Source organism: Gouania willdenowi, chromosome 13 (assembly GCF_900634775.1).
Source record: "Gouania willdenowi chromosome 13, fGouWil2.1, whole genome shotgun sequence".
In the NCBI taxonomy this organism is placed as follows: Eukaryota; Metazoa; Chordata; class Actinopteri; order Blenniiformes; family Gobiesocidae; genus Gouania; species Gouania willdenowi.
Window position 1 is genome coordinate 16,631,907 of NC_041056.1, and position 13,322 is coordinate 16,645,228.

Here is a 13,322-nt window from a genome sequence, read left to right on the forward strand (position 1 = left end):
GTTTGTGCTGGTGCACGTTTGTGTAAAACACACAGTTGAGTGTTCGTGCAAAGCATAAACCTGAGGGTTGGCATTTATGCTTAACATTTAACAGCACAGAATATAAAAGATTTCAGTACAATGAGCTTTGGATCAGCAAATCATGTCCCCGATATGGTAAAAACAAAGTCAAATTAAAAATAATATCTAATTGAAGAAAAAAAAACAAGTAAGATCATAGATGTAGGAAAAATAAGAAATGATGTGAAAGCCTGTTGGCACAGCTGTTCTATCTGTCCACAAATTGCTGGTGTTGCCCTGCTGATCATAGGGAAGCACAGGGAGACAGAGGGTTACAAGGTCAACAGCATGCAATATCAGGAGGAATGATGTGAATAATAAGCAGAAAACTCAGAAAATGAATGTCAACTAAAAGATATCAGCTCATCATTCCAGACAGAGAGCACTGCTAGATGTAGCAATTATTAACGTGCATTTCTGTATGAAATAGCATTTATCTACTGGGTGTGGAGAACGTGCTATGAAACAGCACTGAAAAATGCCTTCATTATGGGCGGGGCTCCTGGAGCAACTAAGACACGCCCAGTTTATACTATACAATCTTCAGATAATAATTTATGCTACGCTAACTACCTACTCAATACTAACTATAGTGTATATCTAACTTACTATATATATTCACAATTCTCTCAATCTAACCTACTTGAGTCGTCACAGATTGCACAGTACATAAGTGCTAGTTTTTATCAGAGGGGCGGGGCTAACAGTGACACGAGAAGCCACAAAAACGACCAACATTCTCAGCCAACAGCAAAATTCAAACGTAATAGCCAGATTAGAACCCATAGAGGGCAGTCACTCTTACATTTTTACAACAAAATATGCCAAATTGAAATGACTAAGAACAACAACAGCACTTCATACCCAAATACATCTGTTTTCAGCAGAAAAATGTGGGTTTGCCATTGAGCTACTCATTTGATTCACTCTGTTAAACATGGTTTACACATGTTTACCAGAGCTCACCATTAATAGTTTTGTTTTTAGATTCAATCTGCGTTAAATAAGCCAGAAACTGAATGAAAAAAAGGGAAACTGAATGCACATGTTTCTGTATTTTGCCCAACTCAGCACTATCGGAAAGAAAATGCAGCTTGTTCGACAAATCCGTGAGCTGTAATAGCACGTTATGAAGCGGTGATCAAACTTTAAACTCTCATTCATTTACCGTAACAACCAAAGCAGGGTTACATGATTATTGAAAACTATATATATAAAAACCATTTGTGAGCAGGGGCTTTATTGGATTATCTATTGTCTGACATGGCATCTCCAGAGCTTGGCTACGCTCTGCTGGTGTATTTCATCACTGCTGATCCTCAGTGGGTGCTCACAGTGACTCAGCCAGGCATCAAAGAGCTAACACAGAGACACACTGACACAGACACAAGACTGTGAATCCCCCAATGGCTCCGTGTTACAAATGAATGTTAAGTAGCTAAAAGACCTAGACGGTCTCAACAACGTATTAGAGCCAGAGCTCTGCTTCCAGCAGCTATCTTTATTCGCTTAATGCCTCCACACAAAGGAAAGCACAGACTTCTCCTAGCCTTACGCTGGCTTACATCTCAGCCTCCTATTGCTGTAAGGGGAAAAATGAAGACTAATTTAATTAGCTGGGAGGGAGGAGAAGATGGAAGAATCGTGCAGTGCCAATGGCACCGCTCCAGTGAGAGCATATGCACACGCGATACGAAATAAAAAACCCCAGCCTGCGTCTGCCAACTACTACAGTATGATATCCAGCAGTGATTCTCTGTGAACAGCATGATCCAGGGGTTTCACCCACCCCTCCCTCCCTCCCTCCCTCCTCCTTTTCTCTTCCCTCTTCTTGAAGCTCATCCCTGAGTGTGCCCACGCATACAGATCACATATTAGTATTTCTGCCTGACTGTGCCACATTCATTTGTTTGGGTGCATTTTGGCGTGTCTGCATGCGTGTGTGTTTGAGGCTGTATTAACAGTTGCGTGCATTCACGTGTGAGTATGATTGTATGAATTATGTATCACAGGGATAGGGTGTGCCACCTTTTGGCTGAGTTAATGAGCTGTTTTCCTATCTGCAGCGTTATAATGAATGCACCGTGGTTTGACTATTCAACAGAAATGCAGCAGCAGCAACACATGCTCACCTGGCGATGTGGCGTTTCCCCAGGAACCGGAAGTGCTGAAGACACAACCTGAGAAATCAAGCAAACGTTTTAGATTATATAAACTACAGAGACCATGGAGCCGAGAAGGGATTCTTGGATGAGGGGAGGAAACAAGAGAATGCCTTAGGGCACTATTGCACTTCTGATGGGTTTTTTTTTTTTAACGTTAAGGCCTTGAAATAGTACCACCAGTAGTACGTAGCTTTTTTTTTTTTTTTAAAGGTGTCTATTGGTACGGTTGCCCTACGGACAACCCCCGGTGCTATTGGTACGTTTACCAAAGTACGTGTACGCGTCTTAGGGTTAGGGTTATGTTTAACCTTAGTCACGTGACCTAAACTGGCCAATGAGGGGCGCTGCGTACGAATAGAATGTCGGTATATTGATACGGCAACTGTACGGATAGCCACTGCCTTTTTTTTTTAACCTGAAATAGATGGCACACTCCAGTACAGTAGGTGGCAATATGCAGCTATAGAAGTCGGTTTAAGCAGATGTGCATTTCTGTTGTTGAGGTTAAAATGATGAATTCTTTACATAACAACATAAAGAGCTGATTCAATTTAAGAGAATGTACAAAAAGAGACTGATAATACAATATGAACATGGTGTTTAGTATTATTTGTTTTCCTATTCTGGTACTGAGAGTAGGAATTGAATTTGTAATGGATTATTTCTAATAATGCTGTAATATCATTATCTCAGTTAGTGTAAACTTGGCAGACCAATTGTATGATGTTTTGATTGAGGCTTTATAATCATTTTTCTTTTCCCTGCTTCTTTCTGGAAAATCAATGTAACGAGGTTGAATATTCCTTGTGAAATGACATGATATTCCTGTACTATGACATAATGTAAATAAATGAAATTAAATTAAATGAAACATGCTCATAACCAAGAAAGAAGAAGAAGAACAGACAACTGACTGCCAGAAACCCCAAAACATCATCACTATATTAACTACCCATAAAGAACACAGCAAACTAAAGCTTTTATTTTCTTTAATGTAAACAAATTGCAAATTTAGGAGTCAAATCTTAGCTAATCTTCCCACTGTAAAGGAACACAGAAAATCCCTTTGTGACCCAACCCATAGTTTGAGAAACTCTCTCTTGGTGGATTTTTCAACCCCATTATGTAGAACAAAGACAGACCTTAATGTAGGAATCAAACAGGAAACACAAAAATGACTGGTTTTTTTGCACTCATTCGAGGGTAAGGAGCTCCCTTTGGAAATACAGTGTGTTTTTCATTCTCTCTTTCTCATTACTTTCATCTGTCCTTGTAGTCTCCTTCCCTTCCCCTCTTCTCTCATTCACCAATTCTCATCCCTGTCAGCTTCACCAATCATTTCACCAGCACATGTGGGCAACTTTCCACAGTCAGGGATGAAGAGCTCTTACTCTAAAATGTTGAAGAAGTCAGAGATCTCCTGATGAATGGCTCGGTACCAGTACGAAACCAGCACATCTGGAAAAAGACAAAAGACTTTGTATCACAAATGGAAGCAAATGTACTTCGACTAATGTGTCAGTGAGGCTTTTATAGAGAGCCAGGAAATGGATGAATGTTTGGCTCAAGTTAACGCAAATCCATCCACCTATTCATTCATCTTTTATACTCGCTTATCCTGATGAAGGTTTTAGGGCATTCCATTCTTTAAATCCATGACAAGCCACTTGGTCCATCTCAGAGTTAAAGCATTAGGAAGGACCATCAAAAGCCTCACACGCACAAATACACACATACAAAGACTGTCAAATAAGTGTATGTGGGACTCCACTTAAAATATGAGTTATTCAGGCATCAAAAAGCATTGTTTCACAGCCAAATACACAAAAATAGAGAATGAGAGTAAACTATTTGCACCCTGAAATCAAATATATGCGTTCACACGGTTCTTGCAGGTTTTAGACAAGCTTTTGTTTCCTCGTGTGTGGATGTCACAAAAAAAATGCAACTTCTCACCTTCGGATATGGTTTTCATGATGTGTAGAAAGCACATGAGGAGACTGCGGGTCTCAGCCTGGTCCAATTTGTCACAGCGAGAGCCGTAGCCAATCAGGGACTGAGGTCGGGCGAACTAAGGACAAGCATTCAGACAGGAATAAAGTGCCAGATGAAGAAGTGGTGCTATAAATCATGGACGCTCAGGTCATGACCTCAGTATTTATTCAGGTACATTTCTGTGCATCAGTAACAAGGAACTGCTAAGATAAGCACAATGAGTATGTTTATACGAAAAAGGCAGGATTTAGCAGAGTAGTTAAGATGTATGTGATGCACATGGCATATCTTCATGTTTCTTTTTTTGCATTTTGGATCACATATCATTTTCTTGGTCGAACAGTTATTTTTGCGTAAGTAAAAACTAAAAAAACAATATTTTATTAGTTAATATGTTTTAATTAACTGTAGACATTTGTCTGCAGAAACTGAAACTGAAAATTTGGCCACCTAAACACTTTAAATCACCAAAACAACCCAACCAAAATAGGGTGTTGTAATGAAGCAGCACACAGTCATCATCATAAATACAACGGTACTAATAATTGGCAAAATAAATTATTTTGGTGTTTCGGTTTTCGGCCTTGGTTTCTTTATTTTTGGTTTTTGCCAGGAATTGGAATTATCTCATTAAGGATCAGGCAGCATCACCTGCTGCAAACTTATTGTTATCCTGCATGTTTCTTCTTCTTCTTTGGAGGAGGAAAAGAAGGAGGAAATCCTCCTTCCCATGCGTGAACATTCACCAAATTTTGCTCAAAGGTCCAGGCCCATGTCAGATCACCTCAGCTGCAAAAACAGGCCAATCGTCCTAAAGGGGGTGCTACAGCAAGCCTTTAAAGTTCAAAATTGTAATAACGTAACATATAACATATCATATCTTCATAACAGATCAACCATATCTGCTACAGATTTGCAACTATCACCGAAAGTTCCATCAGCATTACTGAAAAAACTATGCAAAAATATGAATTTCATCACTATGTTATTTTCAAAACTATCTCCACCCCTAATTTTGCTCAACTGACACCAAAGTTGACAGTCCTAAAACGATCAAACGATCTGCACAGTTTTTTGATTAATCAGAAAATGAGCCTACAGTATGACAAAATGTTTGACTGTAAACGGTTTATGGAGCCAATAAATCATTACTTAAAACAAATGACCACCATCTCCACATTTTTGGGGTGCAATGTGTGTAGTTTTGTCTTAATAATTTCTTTTTTGAACGCTGTGAATACTTATGTACAAGTGATTTCTTCGTTTTTTATTTTTGATAAATTTGCCAAAAATCTCAAACAAACATTTTAAGTTGTCATTATGGGGTATTATGTGTAGAATTTTGAGGAAAAAAAGTGAAATTAATCCCTTTTGGAATAAGGCTGTAACATGATGAAATGTGGGAAAAGCGAAGCGCTGTGAATACTTTCCATGTGCACTGTAAATAGGAATGCTGTTGTGTTTAAGTCTTTTCATCCTCTCACCTTCTCGCATCCATCCATCTTTTCACTGTTCCTGTCACTGTTGCTAGGGTTGGAGTCCATGCTGATCAGGGAACCTCGAGAGTCTGCCTGGTTACCCGTAGCAACTACCAAAGATGAAAATGCTGGAGTCGGTGTGGGGGGAAGGGAATTTGGCATGACTGTCTTGATTCATACCTTAACAATTAATGTGGGCCCTACAAATACACATCACACATCTGGCGGTGCTACCTGTTATAGAGTTGAGCACTTCTTTAGAAAATGAGGCATCCACAGAGTTGCCATGGCGAGTTAAAGGAGTCACGCCACCAGCCACTCCGCCTCCCACACTGAGGTCATCTCGAGAGCCCTGCAGGACGTTTGGATGGATGAGCACCGAGAGGAAAGCGTAGGAAACATGACTTTGAACAAATTGGCCAACAAGTTTTATATTGACAATGGTCAGCCAACAATGCTTTTCAGCAGCTAACATGTGGTTATAAATGCCATAGGCTAAGGAGAAATCTAGAAACTTTGATAAAAACAAGGAGTTTGTATAATATACAGAAAATCAACAATTTTGTATTCTATAATGGAATTCTTACTTGATCACTTGAAGTGAAATATATTGGAAAAAGGTCTCTGAGGAAGAAGCGAGGCATGTTGTCCAGAATCAGGCCGTACAGAGGCAGATAGAGAGATGCAATCCTGGCCTGCTTTTCCTTTAGAGCAAACATTGTGTTAGTCTCATTAAAACTATAATGCTTGATAACATATACTTAACTGTTACTCTCATATACAGGTGTTTATCACACCTAATGGTAGAACACTTATGTCTTTATGAAGACAATCTAAAAACTTTTACAAACTGCTTCACAGACTTCCCAAGGTGCGGCTGGAACACTTATCACTGCTGAAAATATGAATCCCACAAACCGTACTCAACTGTTTTTATTATGTGTAAAGTCTTGAGTGCAAACTCAAGACCCGAGGGCCAAATCCGGCCCTTAAAAGCTCTCAAGTAATAATGACGGCGAAAACATGACTCACTTTGTAAGTCACCATCTGATTCAGTTGTAGATATACAAATACACACATTTTTTTTCCAGGGCTCACAGTTTTCTCACACTTATATCACATGATGGCAGTCATTTCTAATCTCAAATTGTTGTACGTACTCTCAAATATTCCAAAATTCTACAATTTTCCTCAAATTATTCCCCCAAATTAAATAAAAAAATGGACAAACTCAAGGAAATTTAAGATCCTGCAGGGATTATTGCCTGATATTTTTGGTGCCTTACATACTTTAAATACTATTATTTGTGGAAGTGCAAACTAGGGCACAAGAATGATGAAGACGCTTGTTTTCCCACCTATAATCTGCGGCCCACTTCAGATTCAACTGGTCCGTATTTGGACCATGAACTAAAATAAGTTTGACACCCCTGCTTTAATGGAATCATAGTAAAACCCTGCTACTTAACAAGTAACATTTTGTTAATTTTTTGTCATTAAGGCACAACTATGTTGGGACTATTCAAATATAATACCAAAACCTTCTTTTCTTTTCTCTGTGTATTCAAGCTACATTGCTTTATGTTGTGCAGTGGGCTGCCGCACATGGGCACTGCAGATGGTCATACAATGATAAGTGATTCTGATAGATAGACAGGTGTATAATCTATCTACCTTGGTGGCATAGCGTGAATCCAAAGAGTGTTTGGCCATTAAAGTTTTGAGAGTGGCCAAAGCGAGGTGTCTCAGGTCCTGCTCATCCTGGAGGGCCAGACCAAGTTCCCGAAGCAACAGCCCCGTCAGGAAATGCTTTCTGCAGAACTCTCCAGTCAGGTTGTACTCAGGCACTGACACTAAGGAAAAATCACACACCATCAAGGAAAGTTAAGCGAGGCAACTATTAGCGTTACATCTAAACAAAAAAAAAAAAAAAAATGGCAAGCAATGTGACAAATGACCTATAATATGAATTTCATCACAACTTCATGATGATGAACAAATGGATGACAGAAAATGACACAAAGGAGTGAATGAACATATTTACCATGACTGCTTTGTGGTTCAGGGGATGCATGGTCTGAAATGGGCAACGATGTTGAAAAAAGATGACCGAGAGAGTTTTGAGAGGAAATGTTAATACACAAATGTGCACGGGAGTAACTGGACGTATGACACTAATAATAAACAGCTCAGACACAGATGCTCACCTGAGATACGAGCCGAAGGCAAGGGCAGGCTGAGAGGAATGTAGTGTTCATGGTTACACACGTCTCTCAAGAAATCAAACTTCAGCTCGCATAAAATCTAAAAAAAAAAAAAACACCCAAAAACAAATATTTTGATCAGTGCTTTGAACTTTAATTAGGCTGAAGATGCTCTTTTGGATAATTGCATATTTTTCACCTTGCTGTCAGTAGCAGTGATCATGTTAATGTAGTTGCTGATCAACTTGAATGTGAAGCCTCGGTCCATCAGAGTAAAGCAGCGCTGCCAAGAAACAGAGTCAATATTATTTGTTTAACTTGATGGATGAATCTCTCAGCAGGGTCGGTGTCAATTATATTTGCAATTGTATAATTGATAATTAATTACAATTAGGTGTAATAATAATTCTACTTGTAATTTTAAAAATCTGTTGCTGTCGAAATAGTAGTTAAATTGCAAGTGAGTTCAAAAAATGTACTTTGTAATTGTAATTGCCATGAAAATTCTATACAAGTTGTCTGTTAATTTGACAGTTCTATGTACAGCTCTACATATACAGTATGTAGTTAACAAATATTAAAGTATGTTTGGTATCAAGCTTCCCACATTTTACCATTTAAAAAATATATAAATTGAGGGGTATACTGACACAAAAAAGGCTCAGCTGCCCAAACCAAAAATATTAAAACCTATATTTTATATACAAGTAGGGGTGTCCCGATCCAATATTGATATTGGACATTGGTCCGACACCAGCCATATAACAATATCTGATTTTTTCAGACTGCATCTAAAATCTCTGATATAATATATATTGGTTTTTTGGATTTATTTTTCAATATTTTCTATTTTATTTTTTTATTCAGTCATAGAATATTCTTATTCTAAAATGTTTATTATATGTAATCCATTGGTTTATAATAAATGGGTCTGTTTTTTTTAATAAACAAGCCTTTTCTAATATTCCACATTACAAAATAAGTAATAAAATTATGTAAAGGGTGATGAAACATGATCCGTTCGCTTAGTTCAAACATGGAGTCCAAAGGATCAGTTTTAAAAAACATGGGATTGACAATATTCTAGAAATCATCTTAAAGTCTATTTAAATTATTTCCTCACCTTAACAAAAGAAGCAACAGCTGAGTTGGCACTGCGAGTTTCGTCTGCCAGGTCTTTATTCTTCCAGAAGATGTGCTCAGATACCGTCTCCACCAGTGTCTCCACTCGGCTCTGGTAGGATGACGGGAAACGCTGAGGCCTCGGAAGCTGTAGAACCAAACACAGCACAATATTTGGAAGTTAAAACAAATATATAGAGATATTTGAACTGTAAGTTATGGTTTGTAAGTAAAGAAGACACCGTACCTTCACCTTATCAGAGTCCACCAAACATTGGGCCATGGATTTGACAATAAGCTCGAAGAAGAACCAGGAGAACTGGAACCAGGATAAATCAGACCATAGTTGACGTCGTTCAAGGAAAAGTTTAATCTTAAGTGAGCAAGGCAGATCCTGAATGAATGATGAGATCAGTAAAAGGGACAAACCTTGAGGATGTTCCTGACTGCTGCATGATCGTTGCTCTTCAGGTCAAAGGTCATCCCCTTAGCGAGCTCTTCGTGAACTGTCCTAAAACCATGAGCCTCTGACTTGAACACATACTAAAAAACAGAAAAACATCACCTTTCAGTTCTGTGACTTTTACTCGGTTTGATCCATTATGCTTCGTAAATTATGATAGGTACTTATATGGTAAGTGCTGTTTCTTGTTTTTGCTAAATAAACTAAAAATAGCTTTTTTTCCGAGTCCGGATGTATTTAAAAGTGAATGCTTTGATAAAGATCGATGCAACATAAAAGGCTGAACTTGATTTATTAGAAAAGATTCACAACAACAGACACATGATCTGTTTAAAAGCAGATTCAATGTTTTTTTTCCAAGTACATCATTCTGATTCAAGAACAAAAACGATTCTTTTTGGTTTTATTGGTTTGCATCCTTTCTAATTTATGCTACAGTGAATAAATACACACACACACTCTTAGCAGTTTACATTGAGCAACAATAGCACCGAGCTCCCTGCCAATCGGTTACTATGGCAACCGCCGCTGCATTAGATGTCCTTTTTCTCCTCCAGCCTCCCATCATTCCTCAGACTCCTCAGTTTTCCACCAACACTGCCAACATGAAACGTTCTTGTGGGTTTTCCTGTTCTGCGCTCTAATCCTCTCTCTGATTTCCACTCATAAACAAACACGCTTTGTCTTTCTGATTGAGCAGGCCGACTGTCATGTGCTTGCCTTTTTTTTCCCCCCTAACATTCTTCTTTCTCGTGTGTGTGTTTGCACAGCGTTTTGGGCATGTGGTCCTAGATAAACTCCTGCTGGCCAAACTGCACACAAATGCACAAAGTCCTGCTTATTTTATTCTCCATGAATGGAAAAACCAGTGCAGTGAATTGATTTTATGTGCAAAAACATGCCTATTTTTTCCTTCTTCTTTTTTAAAGTATCTAAACTATTATCTTTACTCTGTTCAATCACAAACACATGACTTTAATGTAAAATGCCTCTATTTTGTACCTTGATGTAGGAATACAGGTAATGATCCAGGTTTTCCTCATGGAATTTTGCAACAATGTGGACCAGGACCCTGTAGGGAAACAACAACAACAAACATCTTTAAAACACTCTTATTTTGTTCTTAAATGTTAACCTAAGTCCTTTATGGTTGGATAAGATTTTGTGCAATGTTATAAAAAAAGGAACGATAAAAATATTTAATCAATATAAGGCTTTCTTTAAAAAAATACACAACCTTTGTAAAATCAGACTGTTTTATTGTTTCCTTTGCACAAAGCGCAAGAAAACTAAATAAAAAATGACAGTGCTGTAGTGCCAATGTCTACCTGGTGGTGGCAATGGTGACCTCATCATTGTCATTCTGTGTCAGAACCTTAAACAGCTGGTTGAAGATGACTGGGAGAAACCGGACAATCACTGGGATTCTCTCCATGCTGAGGAGACCCTGGACAATGAGGGAAAGGTACAGTAAGTGAAGAATGAGAAAGAAACGTGAAATATACACAAGGTCTTTGCTCTGACCTTCAGGCAGTTGAGGAAGTTGGAGGTAGGAGGCTGAGAGAGATCCAGCTCTCTCTTCTGGCACTGCTGGAAGAATCGGTTCAAGTGGGGGTCCTGGAAAGAAGATGAATTTATAAGACTAGTACAGTGCCTGTTGGAAGCATGTATTCATATAGTGGGAGCTTAAGTAGAGTTGACAATTATGGACAAATGAGTATGTGTTTGAATATCGATAAATATAAATATCCAACAGTTCTGAAGAAAAAAATGTAAGTGAACACAAAAATAAAAATAAATCAAAGCCGCAAGCGGCGTCGTAGGGTCCTAAGAAGTGACCGGGGTCGGTAAGCCAAGGTCGTGTATCCCAATGTTGGCGATTTGGGTTTGGACTGAGCAAATTCAGTGCAAACTGGTAGAAAAACAGCTGAGATATTGCATTTCAAATGCTTTAGGAGTAACATTAGCCTAGCATTAGAATTAACCTAGCAGTAGCATTAACATAGCATTTTCATTAGTATTGGGATAACATTAGCATTAGCCTAGCATTAGCAATAACCTGGCATTAGCATTAGCCTAGCAATAGCATTAACCCAGCAATAGCATTAGCCTAGCAGTAGCATTAACCAGAAAGATAAGCAGAGCCAATATAAAATACATGTGGTAAACTATGATTACATCAATTAAAGGCAAAATATTCATAAACACGTGTCTTATAAGCCTGATGCACTTTATGAATGCTTTAACAATCTGGTGTTACCTGAGTGTATACTGTAGACAAAACATTGGTGGATACTTTAAAGATAGCTTTTCCTCCATCGACCCATTTCACATCTGCTCCACTCTGTGAAAGAAACGCCAAGCTTTAGTTTGATCATTTTTATCTCCACATGCTGTGATTGATATCCCCATTATACAAAGTGGTAAATGTATCACTCAGCTTGTCTTTATTTTTCATCCACCCTGCTGGTTTACTGGAGCTTACCTTGGTGCCCCCCGCCTCTTTGATGGCCAGGTATCCTGGTGGCAGGTTACAGGAAACTGGGATGTTGAACTCATGAGATGACACACGGCCTTCTCTGAGAAGTGGCAGCCATGAGTACCCCACTGGAGAAAAAAAAAAACAAGGGATAATGATTAAAATATAGCTCACATGATGTCAGAAACATTAACCATCACATTGCTTGGCATGTGATTTGTAACTATCTCACCGGGGGTCTCCAGGGCCTCTTTCCTCTTAGAATTTGTCTTAGCATTGATGTCACATGTGACATGGTAGAAGGAAAAAAGGAGATGGTGCTTTTCGTGGAGCTGGGTAGGAAGCTCGATCTTCACCTAATAAACAACAGGAAGTGTTGAAATCAACTATTTAATCATGGCTGACATTAGGAGCATAAGCTTTTACATCTAAATGATATGTATAGCTTCACCTCATCATAAAAATCCGGGTTCTGAGAGTGATGAAGGACTGTGGAACAGGCTGCTGTGGTAAAGAGTGGTCCTCCTGGCTTTCCATAGATGCACTAAAAATCAGTTTTTCCAAGATATCAATTAAAAGGGGTTTATTGATTTAAAATTAAATATAATATCAAAAAAAATGTTTTACCTTTAAGGGTTTGGCCACCTCTTCATCTGAGCTGCGAAACTCCACATACACTGCAAGATTACGAGCCTATGAACAAGAATGCTAATGAATAACCAAAGAGCGACCAAATAATAATTCCAATCAGTGATAACGACAGTCTTTATACCTTGGCGAAGCTTTTCTGGCTGTCATACTTGAGGTGTTTTGGGTAGACGTAGATGTGGTTTCTATAGACACGGTGTGGCTGAGTGAACCTAGTGCTGTCCTGGACAAACTCCTCCATCTCCACGGTGGGCTGCTGTTTGCTCAGCTCCTCGAAAGGCTTGACGGGTACGTAAGAGGATGTGACACAGTCTGAAAGAGGAAATCAACCCAAGGTCGGATCTTAGAAAAAAAGGAAAAATAATCAAATGGCAAACGCAAACACAAATGCAGACATACTGGGATGCTCCAGTGGAACGTGATCCAGTGCAACGTCCAGCGTTCCTGGAATAGTTTGCAGTTTGCTGGTCTTCTCAGCCCTAAAGAACAAAAAAAAAAAAAACATTTCAAACTTACCTGCATTCATTTTATCCTGAATAATTAAGTCCAAGGCTTGTTTGTCTTGCCACGTTTTACCTCCTGTACTCTGACACTAGCTTTATCAGGTCATCTGTAGAAATTTTGTTGCTTTCTTGCTTGAAAAGAGGTGAGAAACGAGACTCTCGGTCAAGAGCTCCATGGTTGTCTTTAAACACTGGCCTATGATAG

The 13,322-nt window shown here is 38.8% G+C and overlaps 1 protein-coding gene across 11 annotated transcripts in view; it reads right to left on the reverse strand.

Moving 5' to 3' along the window:
- The window catches only part of dock10 (dedicator of cytokinesis 10), a 78,561-nt gene that overhangs the window by 15,485 nt on the left and 49,754 nt on the right, over positions 1–13,322 (reverse strand). For 9 of the 11 annotated variants that reach the window (XR_003675327.1, XM_028463799.1, XM_028463795.1 and 6 more), the window contains exons 15-38: positions 13,191–13,313; positions 13,014–13,093; positions 12,739–12,926; positions 12,594–12,659; positions 12,418–12,510; positions 12,199–12,322; positions 11,973–12,094; positions 11,748–11,831; positions 11,012–11,104; positions 10,816–10,934; positions 10,490–10,559; positions 9,454–9,567; positions 9,272–9,343; positions 9,026–9,172; positions 8,102–8,185; positions 7,906–8,002; positions 7,743–7,775; positions 7,373–7,551; positions 6,286–6,402; positions 5,933–6,050; positions 5,705–5,826; positions 4,182–4,296; positions 3,617–3,683; positions 2,193–2,240 (exon numbers count right to left, since the gene is read on the reverse strand). Coding sequence is in view for 10 of the 11 variants with exons in the window: in XM_028463799.1 (XP_028319600.1) it covers positions 2,193–2,240; positions 3,617–3,683; positions 4,182–4,296; positions 5,705–5,826; positions 5,933–6,050; positions 6,286–6,402; positions 7,373–7,551; positions 7,743–7,775; positions 7,906–8,002; positions 8,102–8,185; positions 9,026–9,172; positions 9,272–9,343; positions 9,454–9,567; positions 10,490–10,559; positions 10,816–10,934; positions 11,012–11,104; positions 11,748–11,831; positions 11,973–12,094; positions 12,199–12,322; positions 12,418–12,510; positions 12,594–12,659; positions 12,739–12,926; positions 13,014–13,093; positions 13,191–13,313 (2,475 nt within the window). In the remaining variant the exon portion in view is untranslated. The remainder of the gene's footprint in view (positions 1–2,192; positions 2,241–3,616; positions 3,684–4,181; positions 4,297–5,704; positions 5,827–5,932; positions 6,051–6,285; positions 6,403–7,372; positions 7,552–7,742; positions 7,776–7,905; positions 8,003–8,101; positions 8,186–9,025; positions 9,173–9,271; positions 9,344–9,453; positions 9,568–10,489; positions 10,560–10,815; positions 10,935–11,011; positions 11,105–11,747; positions 11,832–11,972; positions 12,095–12,198; positions 12,323–12,417; positions 12,511–12,593; positions 12,660–12,738; positions 12,927–13,013; positions 13,094–13,190; positions 13,314–13,322) is intronic. The other 2 variants (XM_028463793.1, XM_028463794.1) reach the window with 2 other exon arrangements.